Genomic DNA, 24,449 nt, shown 5'->3' on the forward strand with positions numbered 1-24,449 from the left:
CTTAACTTCCAATCTAATCAACTCTTCCATCAGAAACTCGGCGTAGTACCAAAGTTGCTCAATACATGGTCTAATATTGTCATAGAACAACAGAAACGATCGAGAATAGATGGCATGCATCGCCTAATGCTGAGACTGGAATGATATTTAGAGCTTGAAGAATTAAAATTGGAATATCAACATTTCCGAGTCCTAAATGTAGTAGGTACGTAGAAATCATACCGAGTAAAAGAAAATCAGATTTTTGTCTAGGACAAAGTGTCTGGTGGAGAAAACAATCTTTTAAAGCGGTTATCATCGTGGAATCTTTGCAGTGAAGCAAACATACATAATTTTGTAATAAATACTTTATTATTATATTGCAGTAGAAGAAAACGTCACATTTCATTACAAAGGTTATCAACAGCTTTATATATATATATACATTATGTACAAATATCACGTTATGTACAATAACAATATAATCATTGAAATATTTCGTCTGCGTATGGCAATATGATTAGAAATATCACATGATCAATGGAATCATAAGTGTGGAACTTCGTACGAAAATAAAAGGCATAAAGCTTATTTGTGGTAACCATGAAAGAAGCAGTCATTTGAAACAATGTATCTCACGAGATTTTAGCGAACGAGACCAGAGCCCAGGCTGTCCAACATCCGTTTTTTTACCTCTTCGTTTTGATCAGATCGTTTGATTAAACCGGAACCCATCCTGTCTAAATAGCGCTTGTTTGCTTCAATATCATCGTCATGCAAGCGCTTTATTAAGCCAGATCCCATTCGATCGAGGTAACGTTTGTCCATTTCATTGCTTTCTTTGTCACTGAAACGCTTGATCAGTCCAGAACCCATCCTATCTAACATTCGCTTTTCTTCTTTTGATTCGTCATCGCTTAGGCGTTTGATCAATCCAGAACCCATCCTATCTAACATTCGTTTTTCATCCAATTTATCATCACTCAAACGTTTAACCAAACCTGATCCGATGTTATCTATGAGACGCTTCTCTCCAATGTGACCATCGTCGGCATCATCAGCACGCTTAAGTAAACCTGATCCCATTCTGTCCAGCATCCTCTTTTCATTTACACTTTCGTCGTTGAAGCGTTTTATCAAACCTGCGCCAAGTCTGTCTATACTTCGTTTTGGAGCACCGATCACTTTTGTAGATTTTGTAAAGTCTGGTTTTCGTTTTATCAACCCCATTCCTACCCGATCTAAGGGTCGCTTAATGAGTCCCATTCCGAGGTGATCCAAGGGACGCTTGATCAGACCCATACCTACTCGATCAAGAAGACGCTTTTTAATCAACCCCATTCCAAGTCTGTCCAACATTCGTTTGTCCTGGTGTACACCCTGATGGTCGTTTTGTTCCGTCAGGTATTGGTAAACAAGATCTTCTACTGTTGGCCGAAGTCTCTCTATAACACTATCCTCTCGCTTGACCAGTCCACTTCCGAGTCTGTCCAGTGCGCGCTTTGTGTCAATGTCTTCACCAAAGACACGTTTGATTAGACCACTTCCCAGTCTATCCATACGACGTTTCCCTGCACTAACATCTTCGTCTATGTCTTGGAAACTGAAGATAAAAAGAGGAAAATCTTATTTTTACATTTGAATAGATTTGATTTAGATGGTTTATGGTGCACTTTGACCTCTATAAATCTCTTAGCCATTTACAAAGTCTCGTCTTAAACAGTTGAAAAGCAAATTTGTATCAAATTTTTGTACCATGAAAAGCTTAAAAGACAAGGGAAAATCCGACCTTTCAACCTAAGGCAAGTCTCGTATTTAACAACTTAATAATCCCCCTCAATTTGAGAACCGTTATTTCATCCGAAAAGGAGTGAAGGATTCTATTTATCTCACACGTGGCAGGGACGGGATAACACTCTCTCACATGGAATAAGGACAGGATAATTCTATCTCACACGGGGCAGGGACGGAATAACTCTGTCTCACACGGGACAGGGAAGGGATAATTCTATCTCACACGGGGCAGGGAAGGGAAAACTCTATCTCACACGGGGCAGGGAAGGGATAATTCTATCTCACACGGGGCAGGGACAATATAACTCTATCTCACACGGGACAGGGATGGGAAAACTCTATCTCACACGGGGCAGGGACAATATAACTCTATCTCACACGGGACAGGGATGGGAAAACTCTATCTCACACGGGGCAGGGACAATATAACTCTATCTCACACGGGACAGGGATGGGAAAACTCTATCTCACACGGGGCAGGGACAATATAACTCTATCTCACACGAGACAGGGATGGGAAAACTCTATCTCACACGGGGCAGGGACAATATAAATCTATCTCACACGAGACAGGGATGGGAAAACTCTATCTCACTCAGGGCATTCAAATGGAATGGATAACTCCATCTCACACGATGCAGGACAAGACAACACAACTAGCACGCGCTTTGGCGATACTCCCTTAGTGTAGCACAACACAAGTCCATTATAGATAGTAAATAATGGTCTCGTTCTGACCAGCCAAACTTCTACACCCAGGTTGAGACATCCCTATCTACGGAACATGTACGTTTTATTATAGCGTTACTATTGGGATGCTTACTTCAGTGTGTGTCTTTAAATCCAATTTTGATATTGCAGCTTATTGGAATAAGGATGCGTGTGTTTATTTGTTGATATTTAGACACATGTTGGAAGTTTGTATAGAGATAATGACAATTTCAGTGTTTAAGATTGATCTGAATCCAGATAAAGTCGAGTCAAGAGATATTGTCCTATGTCTTGACGTCAATCTGTAAAAACAATCTTCTACCGCAAACGTCTGTGACCTGTCACTAACTCTAATTTATTGGTTGTAAAACTCCTGAAGTTTTGTGAAACAATGATTATGCATCAATCTATAAATGAGGGCTAGATAAGATTGGAATCGACATGTCTTAAATTTTGTTGAAATGTTCTGAGCTGATATGAAATGTATTTCAGACACCTTAATCCAGTATCGAGATTAGGGGAAGCCATGAAAACAGTTTACATCAGTATCTATCAAATGATTTTACTCGTATGTACTTGATACAAGGACATTGATAGTCTTCACTGAAGTACAAAAAGTACAAATAACTTATACAGAATTTATCTGTGAGGTAGCGATGCTTTGCTTTCGGGAGCATTCGATACGGGGACATTAATATTCCCCAGAAAATAAACGGAACTGTAACGTGTCGGGGGAAAAAGGAGTGATTCAAGCGACAAATTGGGGAGTAGTTGTACTGTTATTTGGAGTTCCTGATGAAAATTAACATTCAGCAATATTGTCTGGATTGTGCTGTCAATAAAACCACAAAATAAATAAATAAATGAAAATATTTCAGCTGTGATAGATACAATCTATCAACGTGATACATATCTCGGATGATGTGTTTTATATCACATAACCGTGTTTCCATCAATTTTAAACATGCAAACATTTGTATTGTATCGTAATACTGGGAAAATTTCGTTAAGAATGGATTTTTTGTAAACTTTAAAAAGAGGAAAGTGAAGATAAGAAAAATCAATAAATAAATAAATAAATAAGTAAATAAATAAATAAACCGTATTTTACACTCAAGCTCTCCGATTTTCGATGTAGATTTGTTCTGAAGACAACCAAACCGAAACCAATAAAACCTAAATTCACGGAATCCCAGGAGTTGATGCTCCATCCTTCATCTTGTTGTTAGTAAATAAATAAATAAATAAATAAATGAGAGTATGAAATTCAATATTTTGTGTGTTTTATTTTAAAGGTAGGGGGTAATCAATTAGTAATTCAAACAAGGAATCATTAAGACTTAATTATTTTTTTCGGATGCTTTATTTAATCCCCATTCCGGTGTAATATAAATGTTCCATTCAACTTGATATGTTGAGTAACACTGCTTCTCACTGACTATTCCATTAATTCTCATTCAATTTAGTTGCTGATAGCCTTATAAAAGCAGTGTATCGTGTTTCGATCAACGTCAACATGACTGTTACATGGATTTATTTTTTCTATGGTAGAAAATAAAGTGTACCTTACGGAGTCGTAGATAATTTTTATTCTAGAAGAAAAGTCAACATGGATAGAATTAACGGATATCAAATTATCATTCCGTAAACCCAATGTCTAAGATATTGACATTGATCTGAAGTGAGAATATTCATGGTGGTGAACTATGAGAACCGGAACAACAGGAAAGAAATCTGATGACAATTTATTTTCCTACTGTACTTTAAGCCGAAAAGATTAATTTACCACAGTGTAATTTACGTTCAACATGTTTAAACATACAGATGATTAACAAAAACAACTCAACTTTAGGGATGAGATTCTTGAATGTCTTAACCTATCCTACGGTAAGGGTTCGACAATTATGTTCATCTCTCGACAATAGAGGTTTTTGTGACAACCTTAAAGCAGGGAAACGCATTACCCGTTTTACAAACTTCCATGAGCAATCTTCCTGTGTTTGTAAATAATCTTGTACATCATCAGAAAACATTAACAAAAGTTCATATACAGTGTTTTATATCAAATATCTAATGACTGTTTTATATTACTTCAAATATTACTCACAACAGTACATGGATAGAAGGTCAGTGCGTTCGATTTGTTATACGTTACTGGTTGACAAAGAATAGTTTGTGCTGTTACGGGAGAAATGAATAAGTGAAAGCAGAAAATATGTCCCGATATTGCAAATTCTCTGTCGGCTTAGAAAAACTTTCTGTCAATTCAAACTACATAAAAACATTTATACACAATATGTTAAACCTATTTTTTTTTATTATAACCGTTAATTAGAATATTGCATTCATATACACAAAACGTCCCTCTGTATGCGTGTTAAAAAGCTTTGCACTATTTACGAAACAGATCCCAATAAATTGAACTTACGATGAACAATGCACTGAGACATGGAAAGAAGTCTACTTGTGTCATTGAAATGCTCTTATCTGACGCATATGCCTGATCGAAAGTTCAATATCAAACATTCAATGAATATGTGAATGATTTTTGCGCGGTATTGAATTGCAGATAATTAAAATTTATATACATAATATTTTTTTCAGTTACAGAAACACGTGTCTGTAATACAAAGTCCAGGAGTACTCATCTGAACTTCAATTGAATGACATTGCATATCCATGTTATCATTTTATAACAAGGCAAGAACCAAATATCATCATGCTCATTTTATATCGAAATTCATTTCTCCGCTTCTGGTAACACAAATGTCTATAGTTGGTATATTTAAATCAATAAGTAGAAGGACTGTTTTTTTGCGAATGAACTAAGTCGGTAGTGTTAACAATACATTTCGACAACTGTTAAGAAAGAGGAATTGCAGTCACCGTCAAGTTTTTATCATATACAATCATCTGGTATTTAGATGTAATTAGTGTAAATGCACAAAACATCACGAAAATACCAAAATGGAAAACTATGGCAAAATATGTACAAAAGAAAAGTCTACACAAAGAATAATGGAAAAGTACTAGGAGAAGAAGGACCGGAAGGGAAAGCGTCTTCTGCTTCATCGTCGGCACCCGCCATGTAAATTTAGGTTAATCCAAGTAAATAATATCAAGCTCTCAAAAGACAAGAAGGTTTACAATAATGGAGCAAAAAATCTTAGCAATACCAAAATGAATTTATTTAGAGCAATATTTAAAGTATATCATATCGAAATTTTCAAAGGGATGAAAATCTGTATCTACAAAGAGTTAATATTTCGTAGTTTTAAAGTCAATTCTTTTTGATATCTTCTTGATTTGTCGATTAACATTTTTTCTTAATTCACACATTCTTGCCTTCAGCTCTACTAAAGCAACACAGGAAGATGAATAAACGATATATAGTGCAAATTTATCGTCCTTATGACGTAGGGTTTTTATCATTAATGTACCTTAAGCCTTTATCAAAGCGAAAGGCCTCACCTAACCTACACTGCTACAATAGCTCCCCCGTCTACACAAATCACTGTTACAGTCTACGGAATGTGATCAAGAGCACATTTACCTTGGCGATTGTAACGTCAAGTGGCAGATGATGACGCGGTAGGGTTTAACACGTCGCCTTGTTCTAACATACACTTGTTAACTTAACAATATATGTTGCCATGTGGCTGGTAATTTTCAAAAATTTCCAAGCGATGAGATGATATTTTCACGTATCAAAATCTCGAGGTCTGGATGTAAAGGACATCTATGACACATGTGTTTCATTTTTCAGGGATTAAATTTTCGCGATTATAGCGAAATAGTAAAAAATATAATCCACGCGAAAATAGCTGGCTGTTCGGTATATTAACTTTGGAAACTACAACACTTCGTAGTTGCGTTATAAACCTGAAAAGATGATACATTGTCTCCTGTTTGGATGTTAAAGCTGATAGAACTATTTGAAGAGATTTAAGGCACTGCTTTTGGAATATTTATCTTATATATATATGCATTAACTGTAGTTACTGTAGAAACAAATATTGAACATTTTTATAATAGTTCTCATTCTTTGTTCACGTGTTTAACTTTTGGAATCAAATAAAGTATATCATGGATAAGAATACCATAGAATGTAATTGTTAAGCTAACTATGCTTTTTATAAAAATATTACTTGGACACTGTTTTGTCGGTACATTCGTTCGAATACAAGATGATATCGATTTTCCAACACAGCAGAGAGCGATGACGTCAGAATGTAAAAACTACGTCACCAGGTGAGTCGATTAAATCAGCCACAAGAGGTTTCATTGTCAATCACACCCATACAGACTCTGTCTTGTTTATAATCTGACAAATCTGTACATTTATTTTTAAAATACTATTCTGACACACTAACTTACCTTAATACTAAGCGACGATAATGTACAGTTTATTAAAGTCATTTGCATTGAGTTTTTTCCCTAAAATATTTGTGATCATGATTTAATTGACACTGTTTGCTGACTTTAGTCTCAAAGGCTTGCCGTAACCTGCGTGCCACATTTTAACACACTAGAATAGTGTCACCTTCAGAATTGACAATTTTACTTAAGTTCTATTGAAATAATTATATTTAGAAATTTGTGAAATGTATTTAATTTTGGAGTTAGTGCACCTCCTCATTGGTTTCGGACATTTACCAATTTCAATATTCTTTGGTCACTTCATACGTTTGAAAATTGAAGCCCTAAGCATCACCGACGATTCCTCGAACGACGAAACAGCTGTATGATATAGTGTCATTTATCGTTTGACTCTACTGTATTCTAAAGTTGTATCAAAAAGAGTGTTTTGTAAAATATTAATAAAATCATTTCACAGATTTATCTGGATATGTAAGATGTATGCATTATTTATATAAAGTTTTTACACTGAAAACCTATTTTTATGTTGTAGATGTAATTGTACTTAACGTCAACAACATATTATTCTTTACGACAGAATTCTCTTTGATGTTAACGTCGTTTTGAACGTACTTCGCTTAAACAAACTTGTCTCAAAAAGTACTTTGTATCAGGAATATGCATTTTTAGATACCCAAGATAAATCACAAAAAAGAGATAATTTTTGATTGATTCGTACTTCATGGCACGTATAGCTCTAACTTTTATTAAGATCTATCGTAAATATCTAAATGATAATAAACCTGTTTTGATATAGGTGCACCAATAAAGTTACTCGGAAAGTCTGATTGCTTCTATAATTCAGAAGGCTTCTGCTTATGCAAACCATCTGAACTTAACGATTTTGTTGTAATTAAACCTATTCCATGTACGTTATTACAAGCCTATTCCGAGATTGTTGCTGTGAATGCCTTTGGCGGTTTAAATACGTTCATTTATCATTTGACAGAGTTCGAATATAATTATACACCTGCAAACACTGAATATAATGGGATTTTCTTGAAAGTATATTAGTTTTGCAATTGAATTATTTTTTCATCATTAGAAAGAGTTAGCGCTTAAATGATTTCATAAGGACACTAGTGACAGCAAATGTTGTTTTTGTTGTCAAAAATAATGAAAAAGTCTACCTGATTCTTTTCACATTATTTTTATTTTTTACCATTTTGAAACTTTTGTAACATGTTAATCACATTATATTCCATTTGCTAAAGTAGTTACTTTATTAGAACTTCAAAGTAGTCGAGTGGGAACGTAACATAATTGAGATGCTCTGATAAAATTTGTGGAAAAGTGACAATCACATTGTCCGAGCTTTAGCGATCCCTATCTTATTGCCACTAATGCACTCACATCCGCTGGGACAAATATACATCAGGTGTGCATGTATATCACCATTAACTACATCAGCATGGGTGCATATAGATATTCCATACATAGAACAGGACAAGCCATCAAGTTCCTATCAGAGATATTTTCGATAGAAGCTCAGCTGTTTTAATAGTTGATTTAATTACTTCCTGTTTCTTGTTGATATTGCTGTTGTGATGACTGCATCCACACTTGATAGGGATTCAGTTTAGAAAACCATACTTCAAATAAGTCTTCTGGGCATCCTTTATGCTTTTCTCTTAAGCTAACAACGCTGAGAAAATCGAGATATTTTCAGCTGGGACCAAAGAAATGGATGATTGGTTCTATCATGCATGATAAGATGTTTACACGCACAACCTTGTACTTAGGCAAAAACTTTTACCTATTTCAACTATATCATTTTATCATTCTGATATATACTGAGCATTTTCTGCACATTCGCTAAAACATTGAAAATTGTCGTGAAAAAGAAAAGCAACAACGCAATTAACACAACAATATTATGGTTAGGAACAACGCCAGTGGGAGGATGTAGATAAATCTCACTGTTAAAGCCTACAACTGTATATTATATATTGGCGACTGGCACCAATCATATAAAAAGAAAACCAAAAATAACACAAACTGCACAGTGCTTCATACATATATTTTAACCTTATTTTTGCTGCTGTTGATTTCCCACAGGCTTCAGAATTTAAGGCACCAAGCATCACTGCCGAGTCCTAGAAGGACGAAACATGTAGATCTAATTTCAGTTTGGTAATGATAAGTGCTACTCAGTGGAGTGTTTTGGTACATTCCTTGAACTATCCGAGGCATACAGTACATTGAGGAGATATACACTCAAACGTATCATCAAAAAATAATGTTTAAACTCCGGAACGAATTAGTAGCACTAGACAGTACTGCTAGTCCTTTGTCTGTACGTAATAATGATATAAGTCACCTATAATCGGCTTTGTCAATACACTTTATTAGAAATAACATATTAACTTCGCCTACTATGACAAAAATAATGTTTCTGAAAAAGATATAATTTTTTCGCTACCAATCTAAAAGGCACAACCTTGATAACATTAAGGGTGTTTTTGAAAGAATGTATTTCTAAGCTCAGTGGTTGTCATTATCAATGAACTATTCGTTGCTTTTGCTATTATTAAATACATCTACAATTACATCTGTGCTGTAGTGTCATGTAAACTGTAAGAAACATGGAAAGTAAAATAATATCAAATAACATAATATGTGAAATATTCATAATAAACGAGATAACCCTATTATATTTATAAAAAATCGAGTTAACACAAGATGTGCAGAAAGAAGAGATAACTAATAAGTTTCAAATCAACTACTTAATGAAACCAGGCGTTTTGGGATAATGTCCATTTCTTCATTGACGTCACTCACCATTTAACACGATGGGAAATATCCTTGAATTGGCAGTTGTCCATAAGCATATCTATGAAGTGACAGCGATATAACAAATACATAGAAAACTGACAGTCATATTTTTGTCAAGTTTTATACAATATTTCTGTATTGTGACGTGTATTTTTCCTCATATAGGCCAACATACATGTTAAGACTAACGACGTGACAGAGCATGGTATCTTAAAAGACTTTTTAATATCAATAATACACGTGTTTGTATGTGTTCTTGATGAGGAAAAACACGTGATACTGTCCTAATCATATTTACATATCATCTACAATGGAACTTTATCACATTTTTGACAGTAAATATCCCAAGACTTCCATCTCTTGCCAAAACTACTTACACGCCAAATATTTGTGTGGGGGTTATGGCGCCGAAGACACCTTAAGTGGCGAGTTATAGTTCTATGGAAGGGTAAAGGTATTAAAAAAACACGGATATAGATATATTTCAGATAAATGGACCGCTACTTTAATGACTAAGGTAGGCAAATGAGAGTAAGGTTTATTGTAAACACCAATTAAGGGAGAGATTTAGAATCAATCAAAATAGCTCGCAAGTATTTTCTAAGAAAAAGATATAAATAATTCCTACACATGATGGACTGCTAAGAGTTTCCACTATCACGGCATTAAAATTACCACGTGAAGCTAGTGCTGTTGTTAGGTTATACTGGTTTCGGTTGAACATTCGATATCACATTGTGTTACACATAAGGAAACATTGTCGCCCGCTGACTGATAAACTATAACACAGGGGTTCATTTGATTTAGTTGATGAATATTATGGAAAAGTTTTACGGTCGTCATAGTATTTCATAGAGAAATCATATATTTCTTTGTGCAATGTATAGCCGGAAGTGTTTGACATTGTTTAGCTTGTCTGTTTGTTTCTTTTCTATATACATTGTTCTCGAACGTTTTTGTTGAAAGAGACCCGTTTTGAATGAGGCTTATTGAATTTCAATCTGAATTATAATTATGTTCACGTGTTGCTTTCATGTTGCGCCTTTGTTTATGCATATACTATAGTTTTCGAAGCAAATACATCTTTAATGTAAGTTCAAACTTGGAACCCTGAGTTTACAGTCATGTATTGTACGTCATAATAACTACTTCTCTCCTACGCTCTTCGCAAAATATCCTGCCAAAATTGAGTTTCAAAAAGTAGGTCCTTATCATCACTGACAAGTCCTAGAAAACGGAAACTGTTTTATGATGAAACCCAAGTCATTATTTCGCTCTACCGCATCTAATTAAAATTTGTATTGAAAAGTGTGTGTAGTTTGTACAATCTTTTCCACAACAAAACAATTTTTCCTTCCTATCGATAAAATGTTCACTGTTTCGAGTGTTATAAGAGCATCAGATCCGAATGAGCATCACTTTACTAGTTTTTAATTCACAAAAATAAAACAAAAACCTCTAATTTCGTAACATCCTGCAAAAATCAATGCTTCCCGAAGGGTGCGGAAGGGTTTCCGGATTCACCGTTCCGCCATTCTGCTTCTACATTATTGGGGTTATAGAGCCAATACTCTCCTAAACATCGCGTTTGATTGATAGAAAACGAACCATTGTACAAGTTTGATATTTTAAAAGAAAATTGGACGGGACGAAAACAGACTTTTAACATCTAAAGCTAGATTCATGCTCAAATTAGAAGCGCTATTTACAGAAATCTTAAGACTCTTTATAAAACTTACTGTTGAAACGATGCAAAGTTCAATTACCAGCGAGGAAATAACATTTTATATCAAATTAAAAACCTATTTTCAATGCAATTTATTTCCTCGAGTTGCATTTTATTGATTTCTTTGCAGAAGAATCAACACAGTATCTCACAGATTCTTATCAAATGTTTTACTCAAGTTACTTAATGCTTAATCAAATTGATTAAAAATACATACATTTCATTCCGTGAGAGTCTACTTGTAGATAACGTGCAACAATGCTTTACAAGATGCCTCCTTTAACATACGCCTGTTCTTGTGGTTTGTAAACAATCCGCGGCTGCTGTCAATTACTGTAAACAAACTTATATTCGCGAATTGTCGTTCGAAACATGTCCTTCTGTCTTTGATTCATTCACCTGCCAAGCATGCAATCTGGTACCAGAAATAGAGAAAGTACGTCCTTATTAGAATGCCTGGTAGCTCTATTGTTTCTTTACCTTATTCTCATTTGGGAACGTGAAATTACAAATCAAGCTAGATTTGCATGACGCTTGTCGTTATTGAATCAGAAGATGCCAATCTTTCCTAAACATCTTGTCTTATCCCCCTTTTACTTTTTTTCAGAGGTCTCCGCGAACATTTGTCTTATTTTCATATTTTGCCCTAGCTTCAACGAGTTAAAGTTGAAAATAAGATCCTGTGGACATGTCGCATTTCCTTTCTGGTTTTGTTAACATACAGACGTACATGTGCATTTATAATTGTGTCAACATTCTGTCAAGTTGTACTGACAGGACAGGACAAATATTCAAAATAATAATAGTAAAAACAAAAGAAAACAATCATAATTAAAGACCATCTTCATATAAACAGTGGGGAAAAAACCAAGACAATCTATCAGATGTCAAGTCACTTTATCACTGTAAGACCGTAGAATTACGTTTGCCTTCATTGGAATCTATTTAATCAAAACAACATCGGATATGTATATATATATATATATATATTATATATATATATATATATAACACAGTATTTGAAAATTGAAAATAAGATAAAAGGTCATGGATTTTAAAAAGATATGGTAGCGTAGTATAAATAAGATCATTTTTGTTTGGATTACAAATCTGACTTAAACAAAAGCACATATTAAGGTAGGATAATCAGACATATACAGAAATATCTATTTATTAAACATTGCCACAGGATTTAACCTATCAAACAAAAAGAAACAATGTCAGATCCAGATATTTAGTTATTTATGACCCTGTCAGACATGTAATCACAGTGGCTAATACTATCTTCTGACCGGGGAATCGCTACAGGATCACACCATGCCAGACTTGAGACTATGCTTGAGAAATCAGAGCTTTCGGGATCATGAAACCACACACTACACTATATATTAAACCAGGCCAATTGTCGGTTTTATGCACTTATATTTCTGTGTGACAAGAGTAATGAAGACATTTTTCGGGAATAATAGTTTTTCGATAGATGAAACTAACACATTTTTCAGTAGAAGTTCGATAAGAAGCCATTTCCTCTGGTATACCGCTCTATAAATAGTAATTAGAGAGACACGCGGACTTAGGTTAAAGTCTACGAATGCACTCTAGATATCATACTTCATGGAAGGAGTGTGTAAATTTTCCTCTCAATATGATTGATAGTTATATGTGATCTATGATGTAAGATCTGTTTAAAAACTAAAAATAGTTGTTCCCGATAGCAGAAAACTACAATTGATAAAGTATCAGCAGAGACGCTCCCACACATTTTTCTTCGTCCCTTTAAGGTTGGTTTAGAATGAAATGTAAACTCATAGTCTAACGCTTTGACTTCCTTTAGTTGAAGTATAAGATTTTTGCTCGTTTTCGAATTTAAAAATTACCTATCGCACACTCATTATTGACCATTAAAAACAATATACAGAGATTGGAATTAACGAATTGGCAATACAGATGTTAGGAAACAATATACAGAGATTGGAATTAACGAATTGGCAATACAGATGTTAGGAAACAATATATAGAGAGTGAGGTAAACGTATTGACAATACAAATGTTATGAAACAAGAGGAAACGTCTCCGAAAGCGTTCCTGTTCGAAAAACCCACACAACAATGATCCTGCATGTCTTGGGAATATTATTATCAAAATAACCTTTTCAGACATAAAGCTATGAATTTCATTCTCAAGGAACGGTTTAATCCAACATTAAAAGACATTTTGAATTTGTATTATTAATGGATATCATGGACGACTTCACCAAAGAGGTAGAAAACGAGAACCTTGAGCGCTTTCAAACTGGACTAAATCCATGTTTTCACGTAGAACATAAGTACTTTTTATTATTCAGTGGAACCTGATGACAAGAAGCATTTGCATGGAAAGCGCATTGTTTTGTCTGGGAGCAAGACACTCAATAATTTAAAGTATCGTTAAATTTCTTGTTTTAAAAAGAAAAAAAGATTTCTTGGATATCCGGCTATTTTGTTCGTCTTTGAATTGCATTAGCATTCGAACAACTTTTCAACAGCATCTTACAATGGCTTGTAAGCCATTGATTTCGTGTGGATTTGAGGCATAACGCGATCTTTCCTATAAAACCGTAAACAGCCTTTTCTCAAAATTTGCATATCTTTTCTTGTAATGATGGAGATTTCTGTTGCAGAAAAAGCGAATACCGATCGCAATATTTAAATAACTGGGATAAGAACACAAGATTGATTAACCAAGATAGATTGTGAGATTATCCTAATTCCTTTTCTGCAATATGCTTGATGAGTACGATGGCAAGGTCTCTCTAGAGGCTATTATCAATATCCTGATGACAAAGTTCGACTATATCCATCTCCTGTTTTTACACGATGTTGCGTTTTCTTTATCATTCAACAGGGATGATTTGTTACTAAGCTGTACTACAAACATGGTGGTTTCAATTTTCCTTTTTTGAACATCCAATTACTGTCTACCTTTTACATCAATTAAGTGGCACGGACTCACGGTTTTGTCACGGGTTCGTTTCTAACGTAATACTAGCTGATATACCGAAACAAAATGTAGAACTTGACAAATCCTTATTACTATTACTATCACTCAGTCATGTTTTATATTTAAATATGAGCAAATGAAGTATACTACATACTACACAGAGGTTACATAAAGACTGGCTTTTGTATATGGGATTTCGTTCACTCAAATAACATATATTTTCACCACAAACACGAGGTTTAACGAATGTTTTTGTAACTTAAAAATAATAAACAAGAGTGAAAGAAATATATTAAAAATTACAAGTTTGTGTGATCTTGTTTGCTTTGTAACGTTATCAGTTCGGGAGCAATGAAATGACCGTCTGTAAAATACCACTTCTTTATATTCAAAATTGATGATATTAGAAAAACTTATTTTAACTCATTACAAATAATTGCTAGAAATACGTGTTTTATCCTCAATGCAAAAATCAAATAGTTACCCTGGTGAATAAAGTAAAGACACAATCAGCCAACCAAAGCGTGTTAAAGTGAGATTCCACATGTGATGTAACATGTCTATACATCTAAGGGCAACAGTTTGAGTGATTTATTACTGTCTTTTGAGCTGAAAAAATCTGTTTTGGTAGAAATGGTCTTAAACTGTAATGGAGGAGAATATGTGACCGCCTTGAGGGATTTATCTTGTTGATTTTATTTCGCGGATACTCTAATCAATTGACTAAGTATGGTGTTTAACACGAATGCTTGGTGGATATCATGAACACTTCAACGAGAGAGAGAGGGAGGGTGGAGCGAGAGAAACAGACAGACAGAGAGAGAGAGAGAGAGAGAGAGAGAGAGAGAGAGAGAGAGAGAGAGAGAGAGAGAGAGAGAGAGAGAGAGAGAGAGAGAGAGATGTGAGCTTTTGTTATTTTTTGTGTTATGTCGTTATTCCTGTTTAACTAACAGACAATCCAGGCTCTCATTTCTCCCGATAAACTTGCCAGTCGGCTATCCTGACGTCAGAAGTTAATCTTCTGACATTATGGGATTTGAATCTGGAACAAGGCTCTTAGGTAATCAGACCGAACTCTGTCAATAAGTCTTAAAATGTTTTATTTAAATAGGTATTATATAGGTATTTAATTCCCGGAAGAAGCATTGATTTAAATCTGGTTTCTAAACTGGTGTTACTGGGACACGGGAGAATGTTCATTTGTCATTGATTAAATGGTTTTAGAACATATCACAAATGCTCTCATAAAATCAATGGAACTAAACCTCTTATAATCTAGAAGCATTATGTACTTTTCTAGGGATGCGATTGAAATGATCACATTTATACAAACACAGTGTGCCAATTACTGTCCTTATGAACAACTAACCTAAACATTATGTGATAACTTAAAAGAAAAAATAACAATAACAAACAACAAACAAAACAGCACAAACACCCCCCAATCCTCAAACCCCACCCCTGCAACCCATAAAAATGTCCGCTTATGACATTTCATTTACAAGGAAAGGGGAAAACTATTCAGTGTTCACATCCAAGTACCTGTCAGAATTAACGTAATGCTTGCCAATTAACTACAGCGGTAATTGAAGTATTTCTTCATCAGAGCAATATGGACTGAATCATTGTGAATGATATTAATCGTAATAATGATATCACCTCTTACTGTCAGATTGTTCCACTCCCTTATAAAATGTAAATGGCCGATCCCTTATCCCTGTCTATCGATTAACAGTACAGAAGTAAGGACCATCATCCAGGCTTGTCAAGACGTCCAAAGATGTAAGCCCCCTCAATGATGAGAATTTCTAGAAATGTCCCCCAGGGAGAAAGCATGCTATGTTTAGTGACTTGCCAACGCACGGGGGATTGACTGTATATACCGGAAAAAAATACACCTGCCGAATCAAGTATGGTTAGATTATCAGAGCATTTCTTTAATGTCTTAATAAATTCAGTTAAAATCAGTATCGGTTATTACTCTTTCAGTGCACAATTGTCCTTAGTGTCTCAAGTTCTCGTATGATGGAAACACGTGTACGATAGAATTGCAGACATGGTGCTTCCAAATGAAGAATTGGAAGTCACATGTCCATCACGTGACAATCATAAAGTTAATAATAGAATGTACTTTAGGTACATACAATTGGGAGATATTAGATCTTATGCATCCGTGACGATATATTGATACTTGGCTATTTTACTCAGTATGTTAACGGTCTGATGGTAATCGTGTTATTTCTTTGTATTCCTTTCTAAACAATATTTCGATGTTCTTTTCAATACTTTTTTCGCTTCAGTGCGCATTAATCTAAAGGACCTACATTTGCTACTTAATAAAATTGTGTGTGTTTTTAGGAAAGATAACACTTTTATGTCTGCTTCAGATGACTTAAATTAAAAGCTTTATCAGAATTTGTAGACAGCTGTAATCGTAGTTTCCAACAGTGAACTGGCACCTCTAGTTTCTAAAAAAAATGAATTAATGAACAAAATCCTCGTACAACAAAAATAGTCCCATAAAAACGACACGAAAATACCTACATGTTAACAAACTCTTAATATAAACTCAAGATCGATAAAACGAGGGCAAACATTAACAAAATAAAGAATTACAGACACAAGGAGAAGTAGGCGTTCCTCAAGGGTTAGCGTCTTCTGCTCACTCGACGACAGTAATGAAAATATTGATATGAAAGTAAGTAATGCAAAAAATAAATAAATAAACAAAAAACTTGAAATAAAAATAAAATTTGATTTATATTATATTAAGTTATTTGCATGTTCATCTCGCGTTATCCAGCTTATTGATTAAGGTATTTGTTGTATATGTTTCGGTGTAGATCCGCCACTAACATCATCTCGTGAGCTCGCAGATCATTTCAGCTAAAAGAGATCACTTTGACCTCATAAAATCAATTCAACGATATTGGTCTCACCTGACCCTTAACACCTGAATGACCAACACACACGAGATGAACCCTCTCCATCAACATGAATCAATAGGTCATTTAGTCTTGTCTAGTTCTGTCCAATTCCGCTCCAAACATATTCGGAATCAAGTGCCTACTCAATATCTATAATTCAAACGGACTTGTGAGCTGTCTTGCTGAAAGGACCACCAGAAAGAAAAATTCTATTTTTAGTATCGTGCATTTTACAGCAAATCCGTAAAGGATCAGGAAGAGCATTTTATAAAATGCAGGTGTTACAGACAATGGCATCGGATTTTCGCAGGAATTAACCCCCACAAACATTTTACTATTTTTAGATTCAAATGAAACATTTCGTTGGAGTATTATATCGCTTATGTTGTTATAATGCGCCTAGATCTTCATTTATCTTTCGTAATAAATACTACATTTTTTGGGTTTTTGGGTTTTTTTTTTTTTTGCCTTGAGATCGACCAACGGACGGCATGCACGAATACCTCAAACAGAAAAGACATTTCTCTGATGAAATGTTTCTATCGCTGTAATACACATGTATCAGTGGCGGGATATGAAATATGTTAAAACCATACTCCCATAATAATGCACCCTTTGTAATAGTAGCTCTTATTTTGTAACCGAAACAATTCTCGGTTCTGAATTTAGTACATTTTAAAATCGATGTTTTGGGTACCAGAAATATATCACGTCGTTTGTTAGCCAAATACAACGCTTAATCATAAACAATGAATTTAGATCATATATTCTTCTTACGCCTTTTATTTAATGAACATCTCATTCATATCATCCACCACTGACAGGAAATGAATACCTTAAGAAAAGCGTTAATAGTGTAAATTACCTGGTAGATAATGAGTATGACAAAGATGATGATATTGATGACATTAAAACCATAATGTTGTAGTAGCTCTCTCTGAGACAACGTGATTTCATAGCAAAGAATATCCTCTTCAACAATGGAGAAAAATGGTTATATTATTGTAAGGCTGCAGATCATTGTATTAATTACTCCGTTTAATTTGCTCCGTTAATATAATCAGAACACGTAAATAGTTATATGTAAATATGAAAATTGTGAAACTGTCACCGAATAGATATTTTAGCTAACCTTTATGACCATTAAACCATAAACTGGAAAATGTGAAAAAAATAATTATCTGTTGAATAAAACATACCCAGAAAAGGGTATTTTAGCTAACCTTTATGACCATTAAACCATAAACTTCTGATACATAACACGGAATGATAGACAAATCGAAACTATTTACCATCGGGTAACTCCTATAAAACTACACTCACTTCTTTAAGATTTCTGTCGTGGATAGCACATTTTTTTCTCATTTTTCGAACGTGATGAAAATACTGGTAGACAGTATGGAAATGCTAGGACGAGATTCCTGTGGTACTTGACATTATATTATCACAGCAGTAAATGTGTGATGTCTATTCTATCAACACAATACTGTTTGAGTAAGATTACTGGACACAAAAATAATATTGGTCAACTAATCAATTCAATAGCAACATCAGTACTCCAGAAATACGATGTCTTTGCATAAACAAGCACAAATTCCATTATATACTAGAGTCTCGGGAATAGTCAGTGAAAAAAGACGTAGGCCCTGATAAGGTGTTTATATCTGTCTTAATATTTGTTATTTTGTGGAATTAAGTTTATTATTTATCAATTATCTGGTGATTCTTTGACAGGCTCTCATAAAACATTATAAAAGTCGATCTACTATTGATCGACCTACCACGTCATTTATAGATTTTCGTTCATGACTCAAAAAAGAGAGATTTGTGATGCTTGAAAGGCTTCCCTTTAACACTTATGAATGAATGTCAAGGTCGTCCACTCGATCCCATAACAATCAAAAGATTACAGCAACGAGAACACAATTACCCATTATACATATGGAAAAAACAAGGCAAATTTCAGCAGCTGTACACAATCATAATCCGAACTCGAATTCCATAACACTAGGGGAAATATGAACAAGAGAACTATTTACACGGAAACAAAAAAGTACAAGAAGAATAAGACCGAGTGTTCCGGAAGGGTTAGCATCTCCTACTTTATTGACGGCAGTTTTCATGTAAATCTTGTAAGTACAAGTAACCCAAGTAAGTAATGTCACATCCTCGAATAAGAACAAGGTATGCAACGACGAATCTAACAAGGAAACTAACAAACATCAGACACCTCAAGCTTCAGTGATCTTTGACCTTTGATTACCTTTTCATTTTCTTGTACTTGACAGAAAATACTTAGCAGGTGTTTGAAACGTTGAATTTCACGAGTTGGTATCCTCGTTTATTACTAGAGGTGTAATTGATGTTCCTTCTTTCAGTTTTAAGATCTTACTATATATTATCTCTCTGATGCTGAAACGCTAATTATTGCTGTGATCAATCGCAATATATCTATCAGTTTTACTCTCACTTGTACCACTCCACTATTTATCAGCTACCAGTGTCTTCTTTAAATAATTTGTGTTGTATCTTTGATAAGGTAATTAACAATTAAGGTTTATTTTCATTCAAGATTTAGGGATAATTAATGCCAAAAATACCAGATTTACATCCGGCGGAAGCCAGAAAACAGCAATAAGGTCCTACAGCTCAGTGCAATTAATTTACTCTGGGAATTAAATTTCGTTTTCAATCATTTCATTTGCATGCAAGCATTATCCATTTCATAATTACTGTTCCTTACGATTTGAAACCCTTATCGTTCTCTTTATTTTAGCTCCACTGCAAGGATCGGAAACATCATTGATGTGCATAAACGAAAAACCCTTATTACATGTATAAGACTCCAGTAATACTTTATATATTATCACTACTACAATTATAATTGCAGTGTTGCGGTAACATTTACCCGTCGTTTTCCTAATCCGTTTGTATGTCTGAAGAAATGTAATAACTTTTTATAAAGAAATTGACATCAAAGACTTACATCACACCTGTTATTACTATCATTATACAATGAACGGCTCATCAAAGTAGAGAAGGACATAAAGACAACCTGTAAATAAAGATACGCTATATATAGACGTAGGCCAAACTATCAATAAAAGAAAGAATTACCCGATGACTCCTATAAAAAGCAAGGAGAATAAAGCCAGATGTTCCGAAAGAGTATGCGTCTTTTGTTTCATTGACGACACCCACCATGTATACAACAACGAAATCAAGCTTCAATTAATTTCTTTTCGCATAAAACGTATCATTCCTTAAGCGTACGTGGGGTAAAATGTGTTAGATAATAATGAATTAATATATAGATTCACAGCATTTGGTGATGTTATTTCTATCCCTAGTTCTTCCATGAACTTAGTTACACTAGACTGATATCCTAGCTCCAGCTAGATATAGACACAATAAACTGATGCTATACCCTAGCTCTAACTAGATATAGGTACACAAGACTGATGTGATATCCAAACTCCAGCTAGATATAGACACGATACACTGATGCTAAATCCTAGTTCTAGCTAGATACTGGTCACAAGACTGATGTGATATCCTGATTCTAACTAGATATACGTACACTAGACCGAAGTGATATCTCAGCTCTAACTAGATATAGGTACAATAGGTACACAAGGCTGACGTGATATCCTAGTTTTAGATAACTATATTTAAACTAGACTGTTGTGCGACTGACGTGGACACTATTTTTCATTAATTTACATAAGTATTATTTTAATGGAAACGATGTTGAACTTGTTTCCATTTCTTGAGTATATGAAATAAATTTAACACAAACTTTATTTCGTTTTATTTCACCAGTGTCTCACCAAATAAAAATCTTAGACTTGTGTTTCATAAATCTGAAATGAAACGGGAAACTCGTGTACTTTTCTATATATATTACACATACCTTACGGTGATCAGCCAGGGTAATCCACAACCATTTCCTTCATTCAATTGTCTGAGACCTGATCGATATCCCATTCTAGTGTCAGTGATCCTGGACGTTATAATTACTTTCTATGGAACATCTCAGTTCATATTAATTGAAAAACATTGTTTTGGTCTTAATATTTACTGAAAGTAGCCTTAACAAAAATGGGTTATCGGGAAAACCTGGTTTTCCATCCAATTACTTGTTTCTTATTTTAGAATAATCCCCGGTATTCTACGACATATCTCTTGCAATTTGGATATACATATTAAAATCATTATCTTGGACGTCAAGTTTTTTGCCTTGCCTTTTTTTTTTTTTTTTTTTTTTTGGGGGGGGGGGGGATAATTATCTCTTTAATTCATCGCAATATTTTGATTTCCAACACGGAAGCTGAAATACATGTACGTTTTGCAGAGTAGTTTTGTACTGAAAGGTGCAATACATTTGAATTTTGGTACAATCCTATTACAGTTTGTCAACTTTCGTTGCAGATGTTTTCGTCTTAACCTTATGGTATACGTTTGTTCTTTGAGCTCTCTGCACATTTTTTTCTTGTTTGCATCTAGCGCTGTAAAAATCTGTCATAATCTGTCAAAAATATGTTCCAACTAGTCCCCAGAGAACAAAATGTTGTGTTCTGTAATTCGCTGAACTTTCTAAGGCTAATACCAGTGATGCAGACCAATTAATTCATATTAAATTAAAGTTCATCCGATCGGTCACCATGGGAGAGATAAAGTAGATGTAATAAGCTGGAATTCCGTCGTGATACTTGCTTTCACGCAATCCCGTTTACACAGGATTTGTCAACGTTAATTCGTATTGACCAGTTTCTCAATTTCGTCTTCAAACTAGATCCCGATTTTTATTAGAGAATATAGTTGCATAGCGGCACATAATGCTGATACGTTTTCTGTTTCATGTACTGAAAATGTTTTCAATTATATGCACAGCGATTCGTTCACAAGATTAGATGTAAGTTTTAATTACATGAACCTTTAATTAGAAAAGAAATGTGAATTTTGATTACATCATATCCCGAGGGGAAATCGCAACGGGAATGATGAAGGAAAATTATTTCTGGAAATAATTTCTCAACCATAAGCCCTAACATTATACGTCTAATATCCCCTGATTCTTAATAAAAATGTTTTCATTGTGTTATGCGACAAAACGTTTAAACCAATGATGGGTTGTTCGTATTTTAACACGTGCCTTAAAAACGAAACCGATGTTTTGATAAAAGACTTTCAAATTAAATCCAAATTGTGCCTCAGTTAAAGCCTGGATAAGCCATATGGATGTGTTCGTGTATGAACAAACTGTACCTTTACTTTGATCACCTATCATAGTCTTGGATAGAATTCCCAATACAATCTGACCATCCCGAGCCAGAACGTTCCTTCAATGATACAACCTAGTCCTCCCGTGCTGACTGATGCAGATAACTGTTCTGATGATAGAAAAATGCTTTAGTTAATGTAACAATTATGTAGAATTGAATTTAAAGTTTATGGAAATTATCTTCATATGTCAAACAAAAGCTGAGTCTATTTCAGTGTATAAGATGTATTCCTCATTTCCATACATAAACTTTTTTTTCTTAAATGTGTTCCAGTGTTATTTTTATCTTCTCAAATAAAATGAGAACCCGTGGGTTATTTAATCAAGGGAATGTTTATAGATGGTTTCATTCAAAAAGATATTTGAATTCATTTGTTTAGAGTAAATTCATGATAAACTTGTCCTGCCAGCCCCGCCTTCTTACGCTTTACGAACAGATATGGTCAGAGTCAGGTTTTTGACGATCCATTTGAAGAACAGATGAGTATCTTTTCTGGGCGATATTACTATAATATAACTTTTAACATCACAACGAGGGATCCTCGGGCACCAAGTCCCGCCCCAGTCAGATTAAACCCTAATCCAGCGATGTACGCGCGATATTATTTTCCGCGTACGACATTGTAAATCAGAAGTGCCCTTAAGGGCAATTGTCTGATACTTCGAATCCGGAAATTGCGTCATACCCTAAGGAATTCTGGGATACTAATTGTTTTGTTATGAAAGGGAAATTTCATTATTATAGGATAGTGTTGGGAGAATTTTGGAGTCTCTAAGCAATAAAAGGTCATAAAATACCGTAGACATTTTCCAATTGAGCGATGATGAAGTGGACATACATTGCAACTCCAGACACAGAACCTCAAGGATAAAATGGTCAATAGACTAGAAAACCAAATAAAATGATTTATTTCAAAATCTATATGCACTTTTTTCAATATCATATTGAAATAATGTTCAAATATATTCATTAAGTAAAGATTTTGAAAACAGATGTTGTGACAAAAATTAAACCAAGCTCTAATAAAAAGTCTTATTCAAGACCTATTTGCAAAAGCACTTACAATTTTGTGACATCATATGTTAGAAATACTAGGAAGAATGTAACTTTTTTTGAATGGATGATTTATTTGTTATTATTTACATTGATAGGAAATTTGAATAACTCATCTAACTAATCATAAGATGATATGTAAGTTGACGACATCCCTGTAGTATCGGCAGAGACCATTAATGTCAGTCACGTAACATATAAGACGTTAAAACTTTACATTTGTAAAGTCGCTCCACAATCAGGCTCCGTCCATTGCTTACAGCGTTTGATATGGGGGAACAAAAGATGTCACGACAAGGTTTGTTCTGATGTAGACAACTTATGTTTGGTGGGCCATACCCGAAGATAAAAGCCGACGCCAAGGTAAAGAAGATGCACCAGATGTGCTGACGTATTTAACAGTAATTCTAAATTAAAATTAATTGATTTACACATTAACACGGATACACAAGAAGTACAAGGGTAGAAGACCGAAAAATCTGGAAGGAAACTTACTTTCTGCTGCATTGACAGCACCAGCCGTGTAAATTAAGGCAAAGATCTAAGTAATGTCACGTTGTCGAAATAAGAACAATGATAGTGTTACCACGAATCATACCGATCACACATAGAAGTATTGTGTACATCATTCATATAATACAAATTATCATTATAAATTTGTGTTTTATCATTAATCTCATCTTTTAAACATCTCAAACATTACATTGTTTCGTTTTATGATATATAGCTGATTTTAAGACTATCATTCCAAATTGAAAATGATACTTGCCTTTTCTAGTACAGCCGATCTGAGTGTAAACG

At 34.4% G+C, this 24,449-nt stretch overlaps 1 protein-coding gene across 1 annotated transcript in view; it reads right to left on the reverse strand.

The window, feature by feature from the left end:
* Nucleotides 1-392: 392 nt before the first annotated feature.
* The window catches only part of LOC132544434 (feeding circuit activating peptides-like), a 39,539-nt gene continuing 15,482 nt past the window's right edge, over nt 393-24,449 (reverse strand). The window contains exon 2 of the mRNA XM_060208032.1: nt 393-1,582. Within this exon, the coding sequence (XP_060064015.1) occupies nt 625-1,582 (958 nt within the window). The 3' untranslated portion in view covers nt 393-624. The remainder of the gene's footprint in view (nt 1,583-24,449) is intronic.

This window comes from Ylistrum balloti, unplaced genomic scaffold, assembly GCF_031769215.1.
Source record: "Ylistrum balloti isolate Yb309-2 unplaced genomic scaffold, AGI_CSIRO_Ybal_v1 Utg369798, whole genome shotgun sequence".
In the NCBI taxonomy this organism is placed as follows: Eukaryota; Metazoa; Mollusca; class Bivalvia; order Pectinida; family Pectinidae; genus Ylistrum; species Ylistrum balloti.